General features: G+C 37.2%; 1 protein-coding gene across 2 annotated transcripts; it reads left to right on the top strand.

Moving 5' to 3' along the window:
• Nucleotides 1-25: 25 nt before the first annotated feature.
• On the top strand, nt 26-27,219 carry afg1lb (AFG1 like ATPase b). 2 transcript variants are annotated; one of them, XM_089118706.1, is made up of 13 exons: nt 26-198; nt 2,150-2,391; nt 4,741-4,792; nt 4,885-4,986; nt 5,553-5,680; nt 8,370-8,469; nt 12,586-12,644; nt 20,756-20,838; nt 21,797-21,867; nt 22,093-22,193; nt 24,984-25,124; nt 25,342-25,455; nt 26,716-27,219. In XM_089118706.1, the coding sequence occupies exons 2-13, from the start codon at nt 2,311-2,313 to the stop codon at nt 26,842-26,844; spliced, it is 1,161 nt and encodes a 386-aa protein (XP_088974832.1). In that variant the 5' UTR covers nt 26-198; nt 2,150-2,310; the 3' UTR covers nt 26,845-27,219. The 2 variants fall into 2 exon arrangements, with proteins under 2 accessions (XP_088974832.1, XP_039548792.2); XM_039692858.2 differs by lacking the exon at nt 26-198 and adding an exon at nt 205-344.
• Nucleotides 27,220-27,722: the final 503 nt, after the last annotated feature.

Below are 27,722 nucleotides of genomic sequence, written 5' to 3'. Positions count from 1 at the left end.
TAGTTGTGACTTTTTTCCTTTTTGTTCCTTTTTTTCCGATCTATTTTTAAAGATATATTTATTATGTGGATGTAACGTGCTTGCTACATTACAGATTTCTTATGTGATTATATAAACCCGAAAGAACAACATTTATAGCAGTTCACCGTAACGGGATACCAAGGTGTCAGTGTAAGGGAGGAGCTTCTCGCAGTTGGTGTAAGGTCTCAATAAAGTTATTAGGTTTTGAATCAACATGGCGGCATACATGTCGCGGTGTACAACGCGATGTCTGTTAAGATTTATATCAAAAAAGACAAGTTTCTCGAAAGGGCTTTGGTGTGAAGTGTTGAAGGCAGGTAGAGGTGAGCACAAACATTCTTCTGTCATATGGTCAGTGTTGAAAACCATCTGATAACACGTGAAAACACCGGGAAATCGTGTACGTCATAATTCTTTAGGTAACGACTGGTCAAGTTATAACAACAACAATGATAGTAATAATAATAATAGTAATAACCATGTTGTAGATCAGATTATAAACTTGCGTGGTTATCACCCTTGAAGTATTGTAATTATTTTTTTGTATAATTAAAATAAATGTGCTTTTTAATTGATTAACTTTTTATTGTGTGTAATTTAATAAAGAAATGTTTAGTATATATAAGAACACATTTTTTAAACTTTCCCCAAATTTGAAGTCTATTAAGTTTAAATGTACTATTATAATCTTTCAAACTTGTAAATTGGGCTATGCAACGAATAACACTTTTCTAAGGCAGTATGACTTTTTTGATTAAGCATTTTATGTTTATTTTATTATAATTTATATTTGTTATATATTATAAAATTATATATATATATATATATATATATATGCTAATGCTAAAATTAATCCAAACTTGTACTGTATATCATTCATTTTTTGTGTAACGTGAAAGCAGATATTTGACAGAACGCTGTTCACTGCAGTCACAGCCATACTCGTTTTTTTTTTCTTTCTTTCTTCTGGGTAAACTGTCCCTTTATGCAATGCATTACTGATCTTTTTTCAAAGAAAAAAAAATTGTTGTCACACTCGCAATATCTGTTTTACGAATCTGTTGTTTTGCGTTTATCAAATACAACATGCAACTTAATCAACTTGAAATTCTGGGCCGAAACGGAAAATTCTGGAGGATCTTGGCCAAAATCCAAAATTTTGAAAAAAAAAAAAAAAGGAAAAAAAAATCAAATGCTTGAAAAAAAACAATTATTTTAATTTTAAATTGGCTTATTTCTGTATAATTGTATTCATGTTATACATTTGAATGAAATTCAATAGTTTTAATGATACTGAATTAAAAAAAAATACAAGCCAATAACTGTAGTGTATTCAGGTAGAGACATGTAATATATTTATATACATGTGTGTGTGTGTGTGTGTGTGTGTGTGAGTGAGTTTCTTTATTCTGCTAACTAAAAATAAGATATTTTGAAGAATGTTGGACAGTCAGAATCAGACAGTTGCCATCATTGACTTCCATAGTAGGGGAAAAAATACTATGGAAGTCAATGGCTACGGTCAACTGTTTGATCACCGACATTCTTCAAAATATCTTTTGTGTTCAGCAAAGAGTAAATTTTGACAGAATTTTTTATTTTTGGGTTATTTAATAAATTATTTATTAAAGCTGCAGTCTGCAGTTTTTCCTCTTGTCGCCATCTCTGTTCGAAATCTGCAATTAAAGTAATTAGTGGAATTATCAACTTTACATGAGTTGTACCTCGGCACGGCACAGTGCTGATTAATCCAGTGTTTTGAGGAGAATGTGCAGCTGTCAGTCACCGCACCAGTGTGGATACATGTGTGGATACTGGGTTAGGGTTAGGAACGCAAAGGAACGGTTATGCCGCAAAGACAATTTTTCCGCAGAAATCCATCAGTGCCACAGAGTTAAAAAAATGATTACAAGCTTACCGCTTTGAATCGAGCTAAGGCAAGCAGAGAGTTTTGAACACTGGCTGGTTATGTACTTGCTCAAAAATTTATTTTGGATAGTTTTTAACAGAAAAAAGTTACAGACGAGAGCTTTAAGTGTATTATATTAAATAAGCACTAAAATACTGCTTACTACTGTGTATACAAGTCCGATACATGTTTAACAACTGTCATATTTTCTTTCTTTAGGGTGTTCAACGTTACCTGCGGGACAAACATCTACATCAGCACCTTGGGCTGCCCGTGTCGGACTCGTCAGCCACTATGACAGTCTTGTCCTCTCCGGTTCGCTGGGAGAGGACACTCAACAGAGAGCTGCTCTTCTTCAATTAGAACAGTTAAACAGAGCGATGACAGGCTATACCAACATCCCTATCCTTGAACCTCAAGACTGCTCACAGACTCAACCTACCTCAGATCTGGAGAATAAGGTAAAACTAAGCGAAAGTAGAATAAAACATTGCAGTCCTAAAGAAATTATGTCAAATGAAAAAGAAGACAGAGATGTTAATGACACACAGGAGGTATGGTTTGTGTGCCAAACTAGGGTGCATTTCCCGAAAGCATTATGCAGCTGTATTTACGCAACTATAAGATCCAAATAAGATCGCAAGTTCCGTCGTTATCAGCTTAGTTCAACGAGTCGGTGTTTCCCGAAACCATCGTTCCAATGAACATTCGCAAACAGCATCGCAAAGTTGTGTGGTTTGAACGACAGCTCTCGACCTGTGGTTAGAAGCATAGTTTCTATATTGCATGACATTTGGACGTAATAAATTCTTATCTTGAGCAAAATAAGCAAGCTGATATTCAGTACAACCGGTGTCTTTTATTTAGAATACATACAAATGTAATTTACAACTTTTAGTTTTTCAAAAGATTTAAAGTACCGTGTTTGTAGAGTGCACATGTGCGAACGTGCTCTACTATGTAAGAACGAGCCAAATATTGAGTCTGGTAATAAAGCCAAATAACTAGTAGTCCTCAGATGACATGTCTGTAATTTATATAAAAAAAATCTAGCGTTAATTTGATCTCAAACAGTTTAATTTAATTAGTAGTTATTACTCCACCACGTGCGAAACCAACGTGGTTTCGGGAAACAGACGTGACTAGCTAGTAGGGTGGTGATGGCGCAGTGGATAAGACATGCCTTTGGTGAGAGACCCGGGGTCGAATCCACTGTGAGACACCAATGTGTCCCTGAGCAAGACACTTAACCCCTAGTTGCTCCAGAGGCATGTGACCTCTGACATATGTAGCAATTGTAAGTCGCTTTGGATAAAAGCGTCAGCTAAATGAATAAATGTAAATGTAATGTAGTTGATTTCTCCAACGATGCATCGTACTATGGCAGTGAAGCAGCGAGCTACATCGTTGTACGGGAAACGCACCCCCGAGCAGTGTATTCTGTCAATGTTTACGGTGAAAAAAAAACTTAAACAGTCCAACTTTCCCCAGACCCCAGCACTTGCACCGGCCCATTGCCTAATTTGCTGTGGGCCTGTTATTTGTAGGTCAAAGCAGCTTGAGCCTGTTTGTGTTTGTGGGGGTGGAGAGTGGGAGGAAAGACCAGACCAAGCAGTTGCTGGATCACAGCACAGCCCCCTACTGAGTCAGAACACCCCACCTATCCCTCTTTTCAGTAATGAGGGGTCGCCATTGTCTGGGAAAGAGATTCCCAGCTCCACTTTTAATGTTGGGAAATAAACACAAACATGTGCAGCGATGTGCTCTAGTCTTGATTATTTAGGACAAAAAGGGCACTTCATTAGGTGAATTGAACAGTGTAATGAATCAATTCATTCGTAATAAGTTCATCACTATTGAGCAAAGTTATTATTTCCAAAAAATCTAATCCCAAGTCATTGTTTACAGTATCTTAAGCATTATCAGAGCAAACATCAGTTCATTTGTTGAGTTAAAGAGAACAGAGCTTTTCTTTCTAAGAGTGTTGGCATGTGAACTTTTTCCCCTTGGCTGCATCCTGTGAAAGTATAGAGCATGACTCCACCTTGTGGACCCATCCCTCACAAGGCCCGTGTCCTCTCTCGCTCAGTGTCTTCACTGTGTTTGTCCACTCTACCGTGACTGGACCACTGCCACCAGCGACAATAATGAGCTACAGAGTTCTGAAAGTCAGTGAGAAGTCACACGCTGTCATCCAAGAACGCTGTGCCTCACTGCTCAAACAGCATTCACCCCTCCGAAAACAATCAGAGAGGATGAGGTGAATACGGGGATAAGGATGTCGGCTCTCTGTCTTTCCTGAATGATCAATTGTCTGCAGCCACAGACAGATCTAGACTGGCTCATCAAACGCTTTGTACTCTGATAATTGAATGCATTGTAGATAATGTTTGGAAACTTTAAATCAAGGGGACTCTTAAAGTCCCCATGGATTAAAAATTGACCATACTTACTTTGTTTGCCTAAATTGATTGTTTTGTGGTGAACAATTCATCCATGCAATGTCAATCCATACAAAAAAAACATACTTTTCTTGAATAGGTCCAATCAGGTGCTAGTTGGAAAAAAAACACGCCCACTATTTTGTTTCGTTTAATATTCTGTTTCTCTCGGAAATATGTCGCAACACTGGAGAAAAGTCGTTTGCAACTTCCGGCTCACAGGGACTCATTTAAATTGCCAAGAGTTACATGAAAATGTTACAGTGTGTGACCATTTTTATGATGTGAGCTATATAGGCCAAAATGTGCTAAAATTAAGCTTTTTACAGCATTGAGGAAGATTATATTTGCTATGCTATTATTTTTCAGGAGTCCCCAAGGCCACTTCCCCCCCAAGGTTACTATATTCATGGTGATGTTGGTAAGTTTCTGTTAATTTTTAGACATAATTAGTCATTTAAACATGCATATATTTGGGGGGACTTATTTTGTTTTTCGTTTTATAATCAACAGGCACTGGAAAAACTATGCTGATGAATCTTTTTTACTCATTTGCGGAAAACCAAAGAAAAACGAGGGTTCATTTCAATGGATTCATGTTAGATGTACATAGAAGTAAGTTCTGACCAGGGTGACCGGTTTTCAAATGTGTGGATACATGAAAGGTTCTTGAACATGGGACGTTTGTCATATGCACTACTATTTTAAAAGTTTGGGGTTTCTTGTGCTTACCTAGGCTGCATTTATTTGATACATAAAAAATTAGTCATATTGCAAAGTATTATTACAATTTAAAATAACTGTTCTATTTTGATATGCAACTGTGATAATAATGATTAATATTTCTTTCAGTATTCTTTGTTGAATAGAAAGTTCAAAAGAACATTTATTTGAAATGCATATCTTTTGTAACAATATAAATGTCTTCCATTTTTTTATCAATTTAATGTATCTTCACTAAATTAAAAAAAAATGCTGACCCCAAACCTCATTACCTCATTCCATATCAAGCAATAAATAGTATTATTATTTGTACAAGTAGCTAACTATTTGTTTTCATGCATGAATAGCAATTAAGGAATAGTTTGTTGCTTTTCCCCCCTGATTAAAATTGGTTTCATTTAAGTTTTGAGAGCATTTGCCTTTATTTGTATTGATTTTAATTTGTGCATTCCATTCAGGGATCCACAAACTGAAACTGAGCCTACCAAAGCGGCGGATCGGTAAAATGACAATGTATGACCCCATCTTTCCGGTTGCCATGGAGATCGCAAAGGAAACCTGTCTCATTTGCTTTGATGAGTTTCAGGTGAGGGCAAGAGTAGGGACATTGAGAGGGTGAAGAGTTTTGAAAAATTGTTGAAAGATTTTAATGCACATTCACTGTGTGTTGTGTGTGTTTGTGCATGGGTGAAGGGATACCACAGAAAACCCCAAATATACCGCTGTAAGTAAGAAGCATGCTGATGGTATTTTTATGATGATGTAGTTCATCTGACCAGAGTGTCGACCAGCACTTCATAGATATAAGTCTTGCTTATTTTGGAGCCATCTAGTGGAGTCAGACACTCTCACACAAAGCTGAAAAGACATGCTGGGGCCACAGATAATCGAGATAAGAAAAAAGCTAGAAATAAACAGGAATCAAAAGGATGAGGCAAAATAAATGTCAGAGGTACATTTTTGAAGATTTAAACCCATCATCAGCCCATTTCTGAATCTATAATGAATATTTTTGTCCCGGTGCTCGTTCTCTCACTGCTGAAGGATGAAGGGCTGCTCTTTTTATTGAAATGCTGATCACATTCATTTTATTAATTTAGTTTTGGAGCTCACCTTCAATCTGCTTGCCAATCGTCCCTAGCAGCAATATGGAAGGCACACACATTTTGTTTATGATGCATAGATGAGGAGCTGACAGCCCCTTACCAATCAGGAGCCACTGCCACTTAAGCATGCAAATGAAGCATCGAGTTTCACTCGGCCCCTTTTGCTTCCTTGAGTGAGGGGTAATGGAGAGCGACTATGGCGGGTCGCATGCATCCATGCCTCTTAAATGCTAATGAAATTTCTCCATTCTCTTCATTAGTCCGGCATCATTATCAGTAATTTGTAGCCTTCCCCTTTTGTCCCTCTCCACTCCCTTAATGAATGCAAGGTATTGAGAGAAGGACCAAGAGAGATATAGAAAGAGGAAGAGCAAGCAGAAACCGCTTGAGGTATTGTCTCAGGCCCCTGTCAGTCTCCGGGGTGAAATTACTCATCGACGGAGTTGTGTAAGTAAAGGTTTAAGATCAAAAGAGTGCAATTTGGCACCCGTGTGCGCCACACAAAAGTGACTCTTTGCCGGCATAATTGGATGCTCATTTGAATATCCCGCCGTTGTTTTCGCTGTTGTTCACAACAACCCCACACAGAGGGCTTTCTTGCACTCACCCTGGCAATCAATACCCAGAGACTAAAAGTGTGTGTGTGTGTGTGTATACACACGCGCACATGAGTGTCGCGGTGCCTGCGCGACAAACAAAAAACAAATACAGGACTGATGAAAAGGTCATAATTAAATGACTCCTTTGAAATGAAGAAGAGAAGAGGACTGTTAAAGGAAATGTGATCCAATTTATGCCGTAGCACCTCATCTTTGTAACAGACAACACTCGCACGCCCTCCACCTTGCCCCACGTAAGGCCGCTATAGACGTCGCTAATTGGGTTTGATGGGGCCGAAGGTTTAATATGCAAAAAAGGGAAACACTTCAATATAAGAAAAACAACATATGCTGGGGGTATGGCAGTCATAAGTGTGTCCTTCTAAGAATAGTAGAGCTCAGTAAAAGAGGAGATCTTCTGCATGACAAAAACACCCCCGGCCCTCAAATTTAGCTCCTCGTTGCCAGATATGCAAATGCTAATAAAGTATCAATGCAAAACAAGGAGAAATTTTGCTTTTGACTAAATGCATTTCAACCCTGAAAAAGTAGCAGAAACATGGGAGAAGATGAGAGCGGACCATGGTCGATTGCGTTATTGACTAAAGGGCTCCTTTTGTCAGGGGAGGGTCAGCAACCCCTGTGTTGCTGCAGATGTGTGCGAGGCAACAGCTCGCTGCTGTGAAAAAGGCAACGTTTAAATGATAATAATGAATGATGATGATGAAAATGATAATAATGAAAGAACCACTCATCCTCTCGCTTCTGAGATTCAGGGACAGCCATGCCAGGCCCTCAAGAGCACAATGGGACCGCATGTGTGTGTGTGTGTATTTGTCTCTGTGTGGCCATCTGGCTGTCATTGTGCCACTGATTTTACCTCGAAACACTGTTTATTTATTTATGTATTCAATTATTTACTTTTTTCAGCGCTTTGGCCACTTGTCCTTGTCTCCAGCAGAAAGCCGTGGCTCTGTGTGGCCATTTTACAGTCAGGTGGAGTGGCTTTGTGTCTGTCCTGCTTCTGTGTGCGAGCGCGTTGGGGAGGGTGATGTCGAAGGACCTTGGCCAAGGCTTCGGTTTTAAAATGTAACGACACCTGGTTTTCGCTCATTCATTCGCATGTACACGCATAAGTACACATGTATGCGCACAATTGTGGTAATTAGCTCAAGGCAGAGGAAGGGCAGAGAGGACAGAGTTGCGCCTCGCTCATCTTCAGCTGATACACGGTCACCTGCGCTTGCTCCTATACGGTCTGACGGTCCTGCCTAGAGGACAGAATGGAAACAACAGCAGCTATAGGCTGCTTTAAAGTCAACATGAAATGAAAACCAAACCTATTTTTTCGTATTAATACGCATTTTAATACAAAGTTTGGTTTCAGACAATGAATTTGGGGCCATAAAATCCAGGTTAATTTGACCTATTCCTCTGAACTGAACTGATGGTATGCTGCTTTTTATATGAGCAGGAAAAAGGAAATTGTTGAATCAGATTACGTGCTGACAAAATAAATCTTTCCTCAAAGTACAATGAATAATAATCACTTTTTTTATTTGTTTTTCAGGTGCTGGATATAGCAGATGCTATGATTCTAAAACAGTTATTTGAGGGCTTGTTCAAGTGTGGAGTCGTTATTGTGGCAACCTCAAACCGACCACCTGAAGGTGAGATGTCTGGGTAATGTCAAAGCAGTTTATGTGACTAACACAAAGTGGGGTTCAAACGTCTGGTTCCATGTTGCAAATCTGCTAAATAAATAAATAAATTACCTGGGAAATTATATTGAAAGTTTAGCTGTCATCACTTTTTTAAATTATATTTAAGTTTAAATAAATTATTATATTATTTTTTTTTATTAACTATAAAAGAAAACCATTAATTATAATGTTTGGGGTCAAAACAGGTATTTTAAATTATAATAATATCTCACTATATTACTGTTTTATTGTATTTTTCATCAAATACATGCAGAATTGGTGAGTATAAGAGACTTACCAAAAAAAAAAATGTTTTTACTGTAGTGTAAAGAAATGTATTAAAACTAACTTTTTGTAATTCATCATAATTGTTTTGCGAACACATTCAAGAAATCAAAATGTTTATTCCTTTCATTTCCTCCACCAATTTCCAGAGTTAAGTGTGTGTTTTCTGATACTGATCTGTCGCCTACACAGCACACATGACTCTTGTACTTTTTCACCTTGTATTGTTCTCTACCAACTTCTCAACAATAGACTGCCGTACTTTTCTCACTCTCCCCAGTCTTTGTATGGCCTAAGAGTAAAACATGTTCCTAAACTACACGTCCGTCTCGTGTTCTAATCCAGTTCTGGACCGTCTCGTGTGTCAGTCTCGTGTTTCTTCCTTTTTACTCCTTTTTAAGTTCACCTCCCCTTTTAGTCACTCCTTGGCTAATCTGTGTATTTTGATGCCATAATGTTTGAGGTCTATTGATAATTGGCATAAAATCTCTCACTCCTTTTCTGCTTTTTTATTGCTCTCTTCCTCTCTCGCAAACACCTGTCATTGGCTGAAACTAATCTGAGATGTTATTCTGAAACACAATGATGACTGCATCCCTCTGAACTTTAAACCCTTTATTTTTCAGTATTTTTTTATTTTCTATGTGCGTTTTGGTGTGGCTTGAGGAATAATTCACCTAGGAGTTAAAACTCTCCACACAATGAAAGTGAATGGTGACCAAAGCTGTTCTGGGAAAAAAGCAGCTTGGACAATCTTCTAAATATCTCCTTTTGTGTTTCACAGAAGAAAGTAAGTCATACAGGTTTAGAATGACATGGGCGACATGTTTGGGTGACCTATCCCTTTAAATCATGTGGAAACTTCAACCTCACCGGCATCAAAGATTTCTTGCCTATACGCCGTTCTTTTGTAGGCAACTTTATTTGATATCCGCTTGATTGTGAGCAGTTACTCTTTTATCTCTCTCTACCGTTCCCACTCTTTTCTTCCTCTGCCTCATTGTTGATTCAATAGATGCCGTTTTTTGCAATTGCTGTGATGTTACATTAAACTGGAGAGCGAGAGTGATAAGGGTAGAGATAAGACAGTCCTTCTGCCTTTCTCTTCTCCGTCTCTGTCTTGGAGCGCTGCTAATGTCTCGTTGTATGAAGTGGCCTTGTGTGCAGAGTACAAAACGGTAAGCGGCAGTTACATAAAGAGACCCTCTCCTAACATTAACCAGCCACTGAGAACAAAGCTTACGCTAAAACTTAATAGCCATCTTATTCCATTTTAATTAGGTGACTAATGGATAGACTGGTACACATGAAAGATGGGAGGGAGAGAGATGGCACCGAGAGATTGCTCATTTATTGAAATAAAGATGCTAGGCTGAAGAGCCGCTAAAGAGGCTTGCATGTTTGAACTTGGATGTTCGTGGTCACCAGAACCATTTCTTCAGGTAAAGTGAGGGAAATGGATAGATAAATGTGAAAAAGGGTGCTCTTCACTTCCTTAAATCTTTAAAGGGTTCTCTTCACTTCCTTAAATCTATAAATGATCCTTTAGCTAAGCACTGGGATATGGGAAAATAAATTGCCAAAAGAATTTTTTTTTTCCCCCTAGGCATCTGGATGTCTGTAGTTTTAATTAAAATATTAAATTATTTGCTACAATAGATGATTGAGATTCATCACATATATAACCTGGGAAAATCTTTGATTTGAATTATTATTAATATCATGTTTAAACAATATTTAAAGTGTCTGGAAATAGTGACTGCAGTCACCTTAAAGCAGTGGTTCTCAACCTTTTTTGAGTCCTAGCCCCCCCTGTTATTCCAGTTGGTCATGATTTTCTGAAAAATGATTAATGATATAAAATTAAAACATTTTTACTTAATTTCTACCTGAGCTTGGCGTAAATAATAAAACGTATATTCATTAAATATATGAAAATGCCCATGAACTTTGCAGGCAGTGTTTGTGCATGAAGGTACCTGGCAAAACTGATTTCTGAGGCAGCGTAATGGTTTAATGATAGCAATAAAAAGCGAGCTTTGGTGAAAACTAAGTGAATATTTAATTAATACAATAGTAATTTCACACCAGAAATGATATCAAAAGTGGAAAACATTGGTCAAAAACGTACATCACAAACTGATCATCTTTATTTTTCTAGCTCAACTGTCACAGAATAAAAAGCAAAGGATTGTGGGATATCTAAGACAGTGTACGATACATCTATGCTGCCTTTAAAATCAATAAAATTAAGGAATCTCAGTAGACAGGACTTGCCATGATGACTTCCTTCCTTGTGTAATCCTAAGGCAGTATTTATCAGTTTTCGCATACAGCCTAAAATTGAAGTTAAACGCGGTCCTGTGCTGCGTCCCACGACTGGCAGGTGAACGTGCTACAACATTTCTCTTTCCGGAACGTTAAGAAATTAAATTCGATTGAATGGATGATTTTAACTGTGACAACATAATTGACAGCGTAGTTTACGGTGACAGGATGCACACAACAGAGCGGTCTATTAAAGATGATGAAGTAGTAGTATGTCCCAAAGCTTGCCTACTCTTTTGCTACACACTCAAAGGTATGTACTTTTTCTTCACAAAAAGAGCACATACTTTTAGGGCGTAGTATAAGTAGGCGAATTGGGACGTTGCCTTGGTCTTGGACTCTAGTAATGAGATGAGCTGATTCAAGTGTGTTTGAGTTAGAAAATGTGTATTGTTAGTGTGGCTCCAGAAACAGGGTTGGGAAACTGAAATAAGAAATATCTTGAGTTTTATAAGTTTTATTTTAATTCTATGCTCCCTTGGAAGCTTGCTGAGGCTCTCTGGTTGAGAACCGCTGCCTTAAAGTGCATGTTAATGAGAAACAGAAGAAAAGAGTTCTATGTAGGTTACTATGAACGCATTCTGTAACTTTCATAACGAAAATCTTTTTTTATTAAAAATGAAGAAAAAAAAAACTTCTGCTACTTTCTGACATCGAAAGAGTACATTAGCACATGACCACTTTCACTTTGTGCTACTAATTGAATGGGGGGTTTACGTCGAAATTTGAAGGTACAGCACCTTTTCTGTACCTGTAGGGGGGAAATGGCCATTAACGTGAGGGGAAAAGTATGGCATCAAAATATCTCATATATGGGTGATCCCAGTTTGCTTTCCTCCTCAACAAAATAAATAAAATATAAATCACCTGAATGGTTGTCATAAGTGGCCTCCAGATCCCTATTTGTTCTTTCGTAGTAAGATCCATATGGTAAGCTTTCATTTCTTGGGTGAGAACTGGCCAAAGGACTCTCACTGGACTGTTTATTGCTCAACATGCCTCTGTTATGACAGTTCTGTTTCCTTTTTATTTTCTTGCCCACGGCAGCTTTAAACAAGCTTTTTACAGCACAGACCGAAGCATATACTCGTCACAGTCTCTTTACATCTGTGTGTGTGTGTGTGTGTGTGTGTGTGTGTGTTTGTGTGTGCGTGGCTTATAATGCCTGTGTGGCTAATTGAAGTCTCTATTCACCGTGATGCAGGTTTATTGTCTGTGCAGAAAGAGAGAGACTTCTTCTCTTGAGCTCATTGGTTGGGAATGTAATGAATTTCATGTACTGCCTTTCTCCTGCGCTGCTCACAGAAATCAATTTCTGCCTCTCCTCGTCCCTTTTGTTCCTCCTCCCCTCCCGTTCCTCACTTCATCAATAGACACTTTATTTGCCAATCATAGATGGAAAATGACATTATGAGGAGGCTAAAGAGTGAATCTAACCAGCATCTCTCTCTCTCTCTCTCTCTCTCTCAGAACTGTACAAAAATGGGCTTCAGAGGGCTGCTTTTGTGCCTTTCATTGGCGTACTCAAGGTAAAGACAAAGTCATTCTCTCAGTTCATTTATTTATCCTTTCATTCTATCTCTGTCCATCTCTCTTCATGTTTCCTCCTCTACTCTGTCTGGTTTTTGATGTATTTTATTCACAGGTAAAAATACACAACCTCATATGTGTTAGCAAAAACACACAAAACAGAAAAAAGACAGCTTTGATCATACGTGGAGATAAGAGCAACAGACTGAGAGAGAGTGTGACAGACATGGAGGCCGTTTAATGACTGGCGTGGGTTGGCTGGAATTGAGACACCATTGCGGGAAGCTGCTTGCATTTCAAAGTGCGCCCGGCCATGGACGCCAGCAATGTTCTGATCTGCTTTGCAAGTTAATTGTATTATTTTAAGCAGGTATTGGCATTATCCTGTGTGCTGTCTGGGTAATTACCATCATCCTGCGACAGCTTTCCATCATAAATAATCAGACGATCATTTTCAGGCATTTTACAGCTGGCCACATTCTTGCACATTTCATTGAGCTGAATGCGTTTTAACATCAAATGGCTTGTTTGTGGCTGTGGCACTGTGAATATAGGTATATATCCCCATGAATTTCTTTTTTTTGTTGTTCTGTTTAGATATTGAGCATGCTGTTAGGTCCTCAGGGAAGCACAAATCACAAAACAAACCAGTTCTTTACATGTTCCTTTTCTCTATGTGAGCTTGAAGAGCAACAGAATAAGAGGATGCTTTGATGACTGGCAGCACATTGTCTTTCTAATCCACTTTATATCGTAGGATTCCTCATTGTTAAAGGGCCCCGTCAGCAGAATATGCTAAAAAAAAAAAAAAAAAAAAAAGCCACAAGATGCTTCATTCAGCTTGTGATTTTTCTTAGTTTGACCCCTGGATCTTTTATGTTCAGTGGCCCAGCACAGTCACTCTGGTTCAGCCAATCTCTGTTGAATCCCTGGGGTCCTTAAAGTCACCCTCTATTCTGGCCTGTGCTAATCTTGCCTGGTAAGAGTGCTGAATGCCCAGCGCCCTGCCTTGCACCTCTAACGCTTGAGCTTCTTTGTTAGGCCATCTGGTTTTGGGGCAACCTAGGATCCCAGTTCAGGGTAACTAGGGTGGCCCAAGTGCCTCCACTCATGTCTGGTCAACCCTAAAAATTTGTGACAGACTCACAGAAATGCACTCACTGGCTCTTGTTCTCCTATATCTTTATCGTTTTTCAGGGTGGTAATACTTATTTGCTGACAAAATATTACTGAATTCTTGTCACTTTAACTCATTATTTTAAAATGATTAATCATATATATATATATATATATATATATATTAAAGGTATTATAGTATAAAGTATAAAAGTTGGGGTCAGTATAAGAAATCAATACTCTTATTCAGCAAGTATTCATTAAATTGATCAAAAGTACAGTACAAACTTTTACATCGTTACAAAAGATTTTTATTGCAACTTTTCTATTCATCAATGAATCCTGAAATGTATATATACACTCACCTAAAGGATTATTAGGAACACCTCTTCAATTTTTCATTAATGCAATTATCTAATCAATCAATCAATCACGTGGCAGCTGCTTCAATGCATTTAGGGGTGTGGTCCTGGTCAAGACAATCTCCTGAACTCCAAACTGAATGTCTGAATGGGAAAGAAAGGTGATTTAAGTGTGGCATGGTTGTTGGTGCCAGATGGGCTGGTCTGAGTATTTCACAATCTTCTCAGTTACTGGGATTTTCACGCACAACCATTTCTAGGGTTTACAAAGAATGGTGTGAAAAGGGAAAAACATCCAGTATGCGGCAGTCCTGTGGGTGAAAATGCCTTGTTGATGCTAGAGGTCAGAGGATAATGGGCCGACTGATTCAAGCTGATAGAAGAGCAACTTACAACCGAGGTATGCAGCAAAGCATTTGTGAAGCCACGACATGCACAACCTTGAGGCGGATAGGCTTCAACAGCAGAAGACCGCATCGGGTATCACTCATCTCCACTACAAATAGGAAAAAGAGGCTACAATTTGGAAGAGCTCAGCAAAATTGGACAGTTGAAGACTGGAAAAATGTTGCCTGGTCTGATTAGTCTCGATTTCTGTTGAGACATTTAGATGGTAGAGTCAGAATTTGGCGTAAACAGAATGAGAACATGGATCCATCATGCCTTGTTACCACTGAGCAGGCTGGTGGTGGTGGTCTAATGGTGTGGGGGATGTTTTCTTGGCACACTTTAGGCCCCTTAGTGCCAATTGGGCATTGTTTAAATGCCACGGCCAACCTGAGCATTGTTTCTGACCATGTCCATCCCTTTATGGCCACCATGTACCCATCCTCTTATGGCTACTTCCAGCAGGATAATGCACCATGTCACAAAGCTTAAATCATTTTAAATTGGTTTCTTGAACATGACAATGAGTTCACTGTACTAAAATATCCCTCACAGTCACCAGATCTCAACCCACTAGACAGCTCAGTGCCCTGGATGTGCATCCCACAAATCTCCATCAACTGCAAGATCCAACCCTGTCAATATGGGCCAACATTTCTAAAGAATGCTTTCAGCACCTTGTTGAATCAATGCCACGTAGAATTAAGGCAGTTCTGAAAGCGAAAGGGGGTCAAACACAGTATTAGTATGGTGTTCCTTCCTAATAATCCTTTAGGTGAGTGTATAATGGTTTCCTCAAAAATATTAAAATGCACAACTGTTTAAACATTGATTATAATAAGAAATATTTCTTATATACTGAGTATATCAGTATGTTAGAATTATTTCTAAAGGATCATGTAAGACAAGAGAAATGGCTGCTAAAATCTTAACTGCCATTACTGGAATAAATTACATATTATTATTTATACAAAATATATATTTTGATTGGTTGTGTACATTTATTATGTATGATATATTAGCTTCTGAAGTCACTTAAAGACATCTTTCTGTTCAGTGCGTTTGTTTACCACATTTACATTAATGTATATTCATACATAATAAATATACACCTACACTACATTTCTTTGAATGAATATTGATATATATCATTAATTCATTGATTTTTATTTGACAGAATGAATTATTATTTATAAGTAAGGTCAAAACCCCTTATTGATTTCCCATCAGACAGACACATTAAAATAGAGGCGTGATGATCTTAATTTCGCTCAAATGTCTCTCTTGATTTTTTTTCTACCTCCTGTTTCCTATCTTCACTTGGTTGGAGCAAAATGGTCATGTCTAGGTTGTGTGTGTGGTGTGTGTGTTTTCATAGTGAAGGTCTCTGGTGGATAATAAGGATGAGTGTATGATGATTGAATGACTTGAAGATAGAGCAAACATGAAAAGAGGCTATTTATGTTAGATGGCTGCTAGTGTTCCACTGACCTTTTGTTAACCACCTATCTCTAATATTTCTTATCATTTTTTTCCCTCAAAGCTATTTTATCATAGAATGTCTAAACCCTTACAGAAACCTTTAAAGTAGTTTTGAAGAATAGTTAACCAGATGGACACACACAGTTAATCCTAGACATCTAATCGCATCCATATAGAGTGGGACAGAGAAGTGGTTGCCAGGAATGCTACATGTCTCTTTTCTTGCGATTATTAATTTTTTGTCTGAATTTGTGTGTAAAGGCCTATTTATACCAAGTCCAATATGACCAAGAAACATTGGTATCACTTCATAATGAGGTTTAATTTGTTAACATTGCTTAACTACATTAGTTAACAACGAACAATACTTCTACAGCATTTAATGTCAATGTCTACTAACACATTTTTAAGGTCAAATGTTGCCTCTGTTGGCATTAATTAATGCACTGTGAGTGTGAACTAAAATTTGTATTATTAACTAACATTAATAAAGGTTAATATATTGCTTAGGGGTGTAACGATACCGTTGTCACAATTTGATGCATATCACAATATTAAACTCACAATACAATATTATCGCGATACTACAAAACATATGGTAAAAATGTTAAAAACTGGACTATTGATTAAAATGCTACATTTGGTATTACATTGAGGTAGAAATTAATAGGCTTGGACTTGGTGCTGGTAACCCAATGCACAGGAAAATAATGATGCCAGAATAAAAATATTCATGATTCTGAGGTTGAAAATACAGAGTTATTTTAGAAGAATATGCATGCACTCAGTCACTGACTAGATATATTTACAATAATGTAGTGCACTTTTTAATGGTAACATAAGACATTTAGCATTACCACGACCCACATTACATTATTATACATTATATTCAACGTTATATAATGTTGTATTGACACACAAACTCTCAAACTTTTTTCTTATTTCTTCACAATTTTCATTTTGGGTGAACTACACACAATACATATCCAAGATACATATTGTTGCATTTTTGTATTGCGATATTTTGAGACGCGATATATTGTTACACCCCTAATATTGCTCATTGTCAGTTCATGTTAGTTAATGCATGAACTAATAATAAGAAATAAATCCTTAAAAGTGTTGCCAAAATATTTTTATCCACCAAAACTACTACTACACTGATTTGTCTGATGATACCTGAACGGCAATGTTATCTTATTAAATGTTTTAAGCAAAAATAGTTTGGGTTTAAAATCTTATTGGCCCTTTCAAAACTTCTGGCTTTAGTGCGAATAAGCCTTAAGATCAACATTTGCGGTGACTTGACATTCGTTAACAGTCCCTCAAAAGATGTTGTTTTGCCAAGTCACCACTAAAGTCGGTCAGTCATGTTTTTAGCAGGGGCAGATTAGCAAAGACTGAGGAGCGAGTGATTGTGAAGGAGAGGATGAGAGCTGTGGCCTGTGGCCTCTGCCGAGGTCTGGGGGGTCCACGCTTTCAAAGCGAGGCAGATGTTCCAAGGGTGATGTTTCTTTAAGAGTCCTGGACAGGGCAAGGAGAGGTTGTGAGAACATTTTGAGTATGTTTTGAGAGCGTTCTGAGTAACTAACAAAGCCGGTTACATGTAAAGGGAATAGATAATTAGGCGTAATTAGTGCGTTCACGTCGTTAACCACCCCCATTGCTCTCTCTCTTTCTCTCCCTCGCACACACTCACTAGTCACCTAATCTCTCAATACATTCACTCAAGACACGCACACACACATAGAGACAAAATCACACACCGCAGTGGTAAAAACACTTTGATGTAAGAGGAGTCGTCCTGGACTCAAAAGCATAAAGGCAGTGTTTTAAGCTGTCTCTCGTTCTCTTTTTACCCCGCCCCTGCTTGCACCCCCCACCCTCCCCTTTTTCTTTTCTCCTACCCACAGAGGCTGTAAGACACACAAAGATGAATGGACTACAACCTTTCCCCCCTGTCCCCCTCTGCCACCTCTGTTTTTCAGTTCTCCCACCGCGCGCTCCTTAAGCCAGGCTCTGTCAATCCTCCCCTCTTCCTCCCAAACAGGAGGGAAAAAAGCATCAAATGTTTTTGGCTGTCAGTAATGAGGTAGTGGACCTCATCAGGGTCCAATCGCCAGCTATCCTTGGCTTTTGTTGGAGCTCAATGGCAACCCTTGCTTTGAAAAACTCAAAGGCAACTTTTTTGAGGAGTGGAGAAGAGATAGAAAGAGAGAGCGAGAGAGCAAGACCGACAGAGAGAGAGAGACAGGCTTCATTCTTATTCTAAATGGTTGTGCAGGGAAGCTGTGGGCATCCAGCACATGCAACGATAAGCACTCGGCATGACTTTGATTAAAACTTTTAGGCTACTATATAACTGATCATTGAATAATCAATTGAAATTATAATAAAAACCTTTTAAAAATAATATTTTTTTGTCAGGTAATATGGACTTGCATGGTATTACAAAAACTAAAAATAAATTATTATTATTATTTTGGGGAAGAATTTGTAAAAAATGTTGTTATATTAGGTAATGTGGATATTTATGGGATTGCGCAAATATTATTATTATGAAAAAGAATAATATATTTGTTGTAATATCTGTCAGGTAATTTGAACACAAAATAATTCTTATTCTTATTTAAAAATGTTTTTTTTTTAATTTATTCATTTATTTTTGGATAACCATGTAATACAATAGGACCCTCTTGAAAATGAGATCACTCTAGACCTTCACTCTAAAAAATGCTGGGTTGTTTCAACCCAAATTTGGGTCAAATATGGACAAAATGGGTTAAATATGTAATTTAAAAAATTACAGTTGAAAGTGAAAGTTGAAGTTGGGTTAAAATTTTAAAATACATTTTTAACCCAACATTTGGGTTTGTCCATATTTGACCCAAATTTGGGTTGAAACCAGAATTTTAGAGTGCTGAAAAATAATTTAAAATGTCCATGTTTCCTGACAGATGCATCTGAAAAGTGTGTTGTGTGAAATAAATAAAGTTAGGTGAGCAGACTCTTCTGTAGCCAATTAGAAACAGAAACACACGACACTAGTTTTAACACTAGTTTGACAGAAGATCATTTTACATTTTGGAGGGGATGTGCTGTTGCGCAATAGTCTAATTCAGTGGCTAAGTTGTTTAAAATGGCTGAAATGATCCATTAAACAACATTCAAAAATATTTTTCTTACTGCCAGCTGGTGGTAAAACACAAATGATGTATTTTCCATTGCCATTTTAATTCCGTTGAACACGTTTTAGTTATTTTATTAAAAGGTCAGTCAGTTACGAGATCCTGCACATTTTGAGGGTCTAGTGAGTCTTGTTGAAAGCCGAGGATGCGCATCTTAGTTGTGTGGCAAAGTGCATTCTGAGTTGAGAAGGCCAGATGATGAAGATCTTTAAGGAGTTATGAGTCTTTAATGAACCCATCAAAGACCATAATCATGCAATGATCCACAAGAGGATGTGTCTTCAGCTGATTATAAAGAACCATGCACTGGAATCATTGCTGATTGTATTTCTCTCCCCCTCTCCCTCCTCTCGATTACTCTCCTGCGAAATGGCCCATCAATTGTTAAGATATACGGAAATATGGAATATATATATATATATATATATATATATTTATGGAAAGTTTTAATGGAAAAAAAAATAGGGCTAGGGTGTGCAGAGGAATAGCCCATTTTGATGGCTTCCGGGTAAGCGTGGTTGTCGTGGCCGTGGAGGCTGTTTACATGGCGGCCTGGTGACAAGGTCGAGCAGGGTTGATGAAGTGACACTTTTCCTTTTGTGTTCTTCTGCTCACGGTTTGTCAGCCTGTCATTACGGCTGATTTAGCCAATTGGCTCGGACGTGGAACTCTGCGCTCGAGAGAGAAAAGTTGACAGCGCTGGAGAATGGGGGGAAGAGGCGAGAGATGCACGAAGAAGAGGAATAGATCGCTCCTCTCACGCTCTGTGTGGTGATTGCTAATTATCTTTAGTTCAAGGAGGAGGGTGGCGGAAAATTCACTGATTTCATAATTCGCTGGAGCTGTCATTGAGGATTGATTCAGGCAAAGGCCTCTCGCCTAAATACCACATATTATCCACATCCTGTTAAAAATAATCACCCTTCCTTTTCATCAGTCATTTTTGTCATCATTCCTCTAGCATTTTGTTTCGTTTGAAAGTTTTTTTTCCCTCATCAGAGGTTTAAGATGCAATACACAGTGTCAATCTGTAAAAGTGAGCAACTAACATGTTTAACAGTGCTGACATATTTGGCATGCATTAATTCAGATTAACATTACTTTTCAATTACATTGTTTTAGCATTAGGAGAATTTCATAATACATGATAACCAGTAAGCTACAAACGTGCCATTATAAAATCTCTGTAAGTGCATTGTGAAGACTAATAAAGTTGATCCCTTAATCTTTTACACGGATGTATTTAATAAGAATGTACTTTAGACTACATGAGATTTACAGTAGTTCAAAGTCGTTAGAGAAGGTCAATCTTAATGTAACGCGTAAACATATGGCTTATATCAGGATTATATGGATCACATGTTGTGAATATTATTTTATTATAACAATTAAAATGAACGCATTTGTAACCGACGACGTGACGCATTGTCGCCCCCTAGGGGAAAATGTGGATTGCAGGCCAAAATACAAACAAAACCTATGTCATTTTAAACTTACTCTTGAAACAATTTGTCACTTTCTCTCTTCTTAATTTTAACCACTTTCTTTTACCACATTTCTATTTTTGCTTTACAGGAGCACTGTCATTCTATCTGTCTTGACACTGGAATAGATTACCGGAAAAGGAAAGGGAAATCATCAGAAAGACTATATTACATGTAAGACATGTAACACACTCACTTTTAGACCACTGCACAAGAGATCAAAATCACATAAGTAATTAATAAAAAGCTATAAAATAGTTTGGAGCAATTGTAACACACTACACTAACAATTATGATGATTGTTATTATTTATTTTTTGTTTGTTTTGGATGTCCTGGACTTAGAAATGTTATGGTTTATATACATACTATTCCTGACAATCTTTTTTTTTTAAAGAAATTAATACTTTTATTGCGCAAAGATGCATTAAATTTGTTAAAAGTGACAGTAAATACATAGAATGTTACAAAAGATTTCTATTTCAATATCTTCAGATATTTTTCAAGAAACTGTGGAAATAGTTTTTGTTTCACACAGATATTGCAGCACAACTGTTTTCAACTTTGATAATAATAGGAAATGTTTCTTAAGCACCAAATCTGAAATGAATTTCGAAGGATCATGTGACACTGAAGTTAAGTAGAACAATTATATATTTATTTTATTTTGTGTGTTCATATTTGAGATACAGTTGGTTAATGTTTTATTTTCATTCTCACTACTCTATTAACGGAACAGTTATTTTACCAAACAAATGTTTCTTGCATAAAAAAATGGCTGGTAGATTTATAATAATTACCATTGCCCCTGGTCTCGACTACCGGGTGTGAGAAAAGAAAAACGCACATTAATATAAATATACACGCCGTCTTTTTCTGACTTATTATAAACCCTTTATCTCAACAGCTGCACTTTCAGAGGATGTTTAATATGCATGTGTTTGTTGAAACCTGATTGTTGCTCCCTCTTATTCACACTCTCTCAATGTTTGCGTTTTGAATCCAACATCCTTTTCCCGGAGGCACTGTGAAAATTCAAACACAGGCCTTCAGCACACACCGTTTGATGTGACCACTTCAAACCTGGTTAATTTCATATTCAATTATCTCTCTCATTCACTCGCTTTCCATAGATCAAGTGAGCCTGATGCAGAGAAAGCTGTCAATACGCTGTTTGAGGAACTGGCGTACAGACAAAATGATGGTAAGCAAGTTCATTTGCCTTTGCATAGATGGGGTTTAAGGTTAAGTGTGGATGTTTCCTTGACTTGGTGTGTGAGGTTTTATCTTGTAGTTGACTTAGATCTTACAGTTGGTTAGATAGCTTAGATTTATGTTGACTGCTTTGATGTGTACATTAACGTTTCACTGCTGATCTTTCCAATGCATTCAGTCTAATAACTATATGTCTACCTCGAACCATCGATAGTAACCAGACCAAGGGTGTTGAACGTGCAAGGAAGAGAAGTGACCTTGAGCCGGACCTGTGGAACCATTGCAGACTGCACCTTTCAAGAGCTGTGTGAGCGAGTGAGTCTGTAGAAATAGGCATAAAATGCTGATTTGAGATCTGGTTTGATTTTTTTGGATGTGGATATAGGAAGGTGGGGGTAAATTGGGAAGGCCATTCTAGCACCTCATATTCAAAAAAGAGAAACAAAAATATTACAAGCTTGTTTGTCATTCCATATCCATTTAGTCAGTTTATTCTCCTTCCCTCTTCTAATGTGGCCCACTCAAAACCAAACACACACTCAGGCAGGTTTTTAATCCACTTCACAAGGCTTAAAGGACAACTCCGGCACAAAATGAACCTTTGGTCTAATAACACATTGGTACCTAGTCGACCGCTTTCTGAGATTTGTTTTCATGATAATCGAATGTAAAGTGTTTTATCTCTAAAAACTGTTTAGCGTATAACGCTAGTATATAGGGCATAGAGTAATGAAAAATAAAAATCGCTAGATAATACCATTAACAAGCTCAAAATAACCCCACACTAACACAGTAACATAATGAGGATCCCTACCAAAGCTTTGAGAACTTTATAAGTGTACAGACGATTTAATAAGAAGATATTTTATAAAGACAGTCCACTTCGTGTATACAGGCAGGAGCCATCTTTGGAAAACTTCGACTGTATGAAGTTCAGCGAACTTCTGAACTGTACGAACAGCGTTCGTGGCTTGACTGGTCGAAACTGTTTTCCAAAGAAGGCTCATGCCTGTATACGCGAAGTGGACTGTCTTTATAAAGTATCTTCTTATTAAACTGTCTGTACACTTACAACGTTCTCAATGCTTCGGCTTTCATCTAGGGAGATTCAGACCCCAAACTTTTAAACAGCAGTGGAGTAACAAAAGCATTGAATACAAACACAGGTGATTATTATTGGAATGCGAAGAATGTCAAATCTTTCTTTTTACCCTCTTACCTAACTTTCTTTTTTTATTTCTCTGCTTTTTTCCACTTTGTTTTTCATATTTCATATTGTCTACTTCCATCACATCCATCATACCACTCTCCTGATACTATCGCTGCACCCAAAATCGCGCAAGTACTACATTTGAATTTATTTTGCGATCGTCAAAAAGTACGCTCTATATAGTATGAATATGGGTAGTATGAAGTCAGACATACTTGTTGGTGTGACCTTCCAGCATCAGTTGCGTTGCTTCACTTCCATTCATAAATCCCCTTGTTTGGCCTCCGTCATACACTCACTTCAGAATACTATATTTTTGAACATACTACTTTTTTCGCCTACTGTTTTTCACATGCTATATAAGAGGGAATTATTTGATTTTCAAAGCAGTGTATGCAATCGCCTATGCCTTGATCCATTCATCCATAACTAAGTTTATCATTGCAACGCCATCTATGGCTAGTCTAAGCCAGTGTGTGTGTGTGTGTGTGTGTGTGTGTGTGTGTGTGTGTGTGTGTGTGTGTGTGTGCTTGTTTATGTATGTAACCTTGGACTTGGTTTACCAGTTTGAAGCTCCCTTTTTGTTTGTGAAGGAAAGAAAGGATGAGTATGCTGCTCTCTAATGGAGCCGAGGCACTGTCTCGGTGTCCTTCAGTGCTTTTGAGAGTGCTGTTCACTTCAGTGCTCTGAGAGTGTGAGCGAGTGTGTGTGTGCATGTACATGTGTGGATTTGTCTGAAGAGTCCTCAACTTTTTCGTCTTCATAGTCAGGCTAATGCAGTAGGGACTATGTCAGCATGTGTTAATGTGCTTTCCACTGAGTTACCACAGAGATACATGTTACCCAGAGAAGATATAAAATATAGGGTGAAATAGAAGATTAGAGACAAAAATTCAAGAGGGAATAAGCTCATGAGATAAGAGAGATGGATGGGTAAAAAGGTATGTGCCAAGGTTTTAGAGACAACATCAGTGAAGTTTCCCTCTCATTCAGTGTCACGGTGGAGAGACCCCTGATGCTGAAGCAGATGAATGTGTTTTTCTTTGTATATTATACTATGTTTGAAACAAAATACACTAGTGTTCAGAAGTTGGGGGTCATTAAGATTTTTTTATGTTTTTGAATGAAATCTCTTTCATAAATGCTCACCAAGGCTGCATTTATTTGATAAAAAAAAGTAAAACCAGTAATATTGTGAAAATCTATTCATCTTCAGTGTCACATGATCCTTCAGAAATCATGCTAATATGATGATTTGATGCTTAAGAAACATGTCTTATTATTATCAGCGATGAAAATAGTTGCTGCTTAGTATTTTTGTACAAATCATGATACATTTTTTTAGATCCTTTGAATAGTATGTGCACAAGAACACAATTTATTTGAAATACAATGTAACAATCTAAAAGTCTTTGTCACTTTTGATCAATTTAATGCATCCTTCATGATTAAAAGTATTCATTTCTGACCCTGTGTGATACTTTATATACATGCAAAATTAATACTTTACCCAAAAATAAATGGAGGTTATGTCTTCATTTACTCACTCGTCTTCCATATCCGTATGACTTTCTTCTCTTTTGATTAATGTAGTGAACTTTTTTTTAATTTAATTACAGGGAATAAGGAAAAAATGTTTCATTATGCGAAAGCGGAAAAAACAATTAAATATTGTTTATAAAACTTTTCATTATTAATTAAAGTATTGTTCTGAAACCATATTATAGCTATATGTGATCAACAGATTGAAATTTAGATAATTATATGGGTTTGAAACAACTGAAAGATGAGAAACAGATTTTTTTTTTTTAGAATATTAACTATCATAGAAAGTGAACGTTTAATCATTAATGTTACCTAATATCTGTGTGTGTCTGTTTATTTGTTTTTTAAAGCCGCTGGGTGCAGGTGATTATTTAGAAATCTCACGGCAATTTGACACGGTCATCATACGAAATGTTCCTCACCTTTGGGTTGGAATGAAGGACCAAGCTAGACGCCTCACCACACTCATTGACAACTTTTACGACCAAAAGGTATCGTCACAAGACACGCCATACTGACCCAGACTTCCTGAAAGCTCACGTAGGCCTTAAATCTTCAGAATTAAAAACACTTGATATTGATATTCATGTGCAGTCCTCAAATACATTTGTTTCATATCTTTGTCGATTTAATCATAATATCCTGTGTAGTACTCTGTTAGCACCAACAAATGTACAATGGCTCACTTTCTATGTCTAAAACTCTCAGGTTAGAGTGGTGATGTTGGCTGATGCACCGTTAGACCGCCTCCTTGATCAGGGACCGATGACTGGAGAGGAAGCCAGGGATCGCCTAATGCTAGATGAACTCGGCCTGACTGATGTAATAACAAAACACTTTAAAAAAAACACATTATACTTCTGAAACTATATCATAAACATACTGTCAGCATACATTAATGTAGCATCAAAAATGCTTTCTATAAAAGTCCATGACAGGGTTAATTTTCAGGTAAAGTTTTGTATAATTTATTTTTCTATTTCAGTATTTATATGTTCAGATTTACTGATTTTTTGCCATTTTTATTCATTTTTGTAATAATTCTATATAGCTTTCATTTTATTTCAATTTTAGCTTTCAGTTATTTGCCAATTCAACATTTTTAATTTACGTTTTAACATTTAGAACTTATGTCATATTTTTATTGTATTTTATTCCAACTTTGTTTCAATTACTTGAAAATTATTTTTAATAGGTCATGAAGAGGAGTTATCAATGATTAAAGGGGTCATATAATACATTTTTATTTATTTCCTGAAGTCGAATTGTAATGTTAGTAACATTTTTTTCCCAGAAATTGGAATTGAACAGGCCATTTTTCTCTTGTTCCTTTAAGAAACACATCTGCATTTTGACTTCCTCTTTATAGAGTGGTGCAGGGGTGACATATTTTTGTAGGCCAGTGAGCCCAGAAGTTAGACAAAAACCCTAGTATAGTATTTTTTATTGGCTTTAATAATTTCAGAAAATAAGGTCTGTTACTAACAAAACTGTGTGACTGTGTGATTCTTACACGTTTTGTTCATCGTGATAATCTTCACAAATGAACGCACCTTTTAATGAATTTTGAAGCGTAATATGGCAGATGTCAAAAGCTAAATGTAGACTATAAACGAACTACACCACAGTCGCATGGTTTCAACGTCCAGGCCTTGATTTAGAGAGTAGATGAGTTTATCTATTATTTAATGTCCCCGACAACCTCTGTTGTCCCACTTAGCCACTTGTTAGCAACCGACTTTTACAAGACAAGTAAAAGTTTTTGTAAAATCACAAGAGGATATTACAGATGTAATAGCTGATGATATTACTGATGGAACTAGAAGTGCTAAAACACTAACTCGTTTCCAGGTTTTGGTGTACAAAAATATGTCATCCCTGCATTACTCTATAACCTCTCCATTTCTGGGCAGTCAAGTTATTAATCACTCTGCATTGACATGTTGGTTACAAATATGCATGGTAATGTATTGATATGACCCCTTAAAGTAGAGAAATTTTTATTTTTAAGCCTTAGTTCATTGCTAATTTTTGTAGAATGGCATTTGTAATTGCTCTACTGCCTATATTTATTTTGTTCAGGAGGCCAGTGAGCGTATGACACTATTCACAGCGGATGAAGAGGTCTTTGCCTTCCAGAGGACAGTGTCTCGCCTCACAGAGATGCAGACAGAACAGTACTGGATTAGTGGGGATCGGAGTCAAAAGTAAACTGAAAAACCCTTGCAGTTACTCTACCTCTTAGTATAGTCCATAGGAGAGTCCATGTGACCTCCTAAAACATTTGGGGTGGTACATATCCAACCTCATAAACACTGTCAGCCTTATTACTACTTTACAGGAAACTGGAATCATCCATATGCTCACAGCATCAACATGCAAAACTATATGTGCATGCTGCCAAATGAGTAGATGTCCAGCACCCTCTAGTGGATGATGTATTCTGCAGCATTTAATATATTATGTAGTTTGGAAAACACTCAGTCTGTGAGGGAGAAAAAAAATCTTTCTACATGTGCTGGCAAGTATATGTAAATGCTTTATGTCTGATGTGAAACTATGTAGTTATAACAAAAAAAAAAAGAATTATGAGATAAAAAGTTTAAATTTATATTTTTTTTCATAATTATAACTCACAATTCTGACTTAAACTAGTTAAATTATGAGAAGTCATTTTGACATCAGTCAGGTTATGTCATTATAATTATGATTTACCAAAGCATGATATTTTTCTGATGTGGCAGAAGTGGGCTTCCATACTTAAATTATTAAAATGGTTACAATAAAACTTTAAGCATTGTCTGTACTAATTATGATAAACTGGCAAAAAAATGAGTGAGAGTGTTTTTTCTTCATCTCTCCACTTAGGATCTCTCCACTTGTGACCAGCCATGGTAGGCATAAACTAAAAATCACATTTTAAAAAGTCTCTTTCCTGTCATTTCAATGTTTGGTCTGAAGGCGGCAGTAGATGATCTGTTTGCAGTTTGACTGTACACACCCCACGTGCTCCGTGTTATTGTTTTAAATGACATTAGAAAAGCACACTGCAGTTCTCTATCTGAGAGAACTAGTATTTTCGTGACCCT

Source organism: Pimephales promelas, chromosome 13 (genome assembly GCF_988280905.1).
Source record: "Pimephales promelas chromosome 13, fPimPro1.hap1.1, whole genome shotgun sequence".
Classification (NCBI taxonomy): domain Eukaryota; kingdom Metazoa; phylum Chordata; class Actinopteri; order Cypriniformes; family Leuciscidae; genus Pimephales; species Pimephales promelas.
Note: the sequence above shows the minus strand (reverse complement) of the source record. Positions and strands in the feature narration are given on the sequence as shown.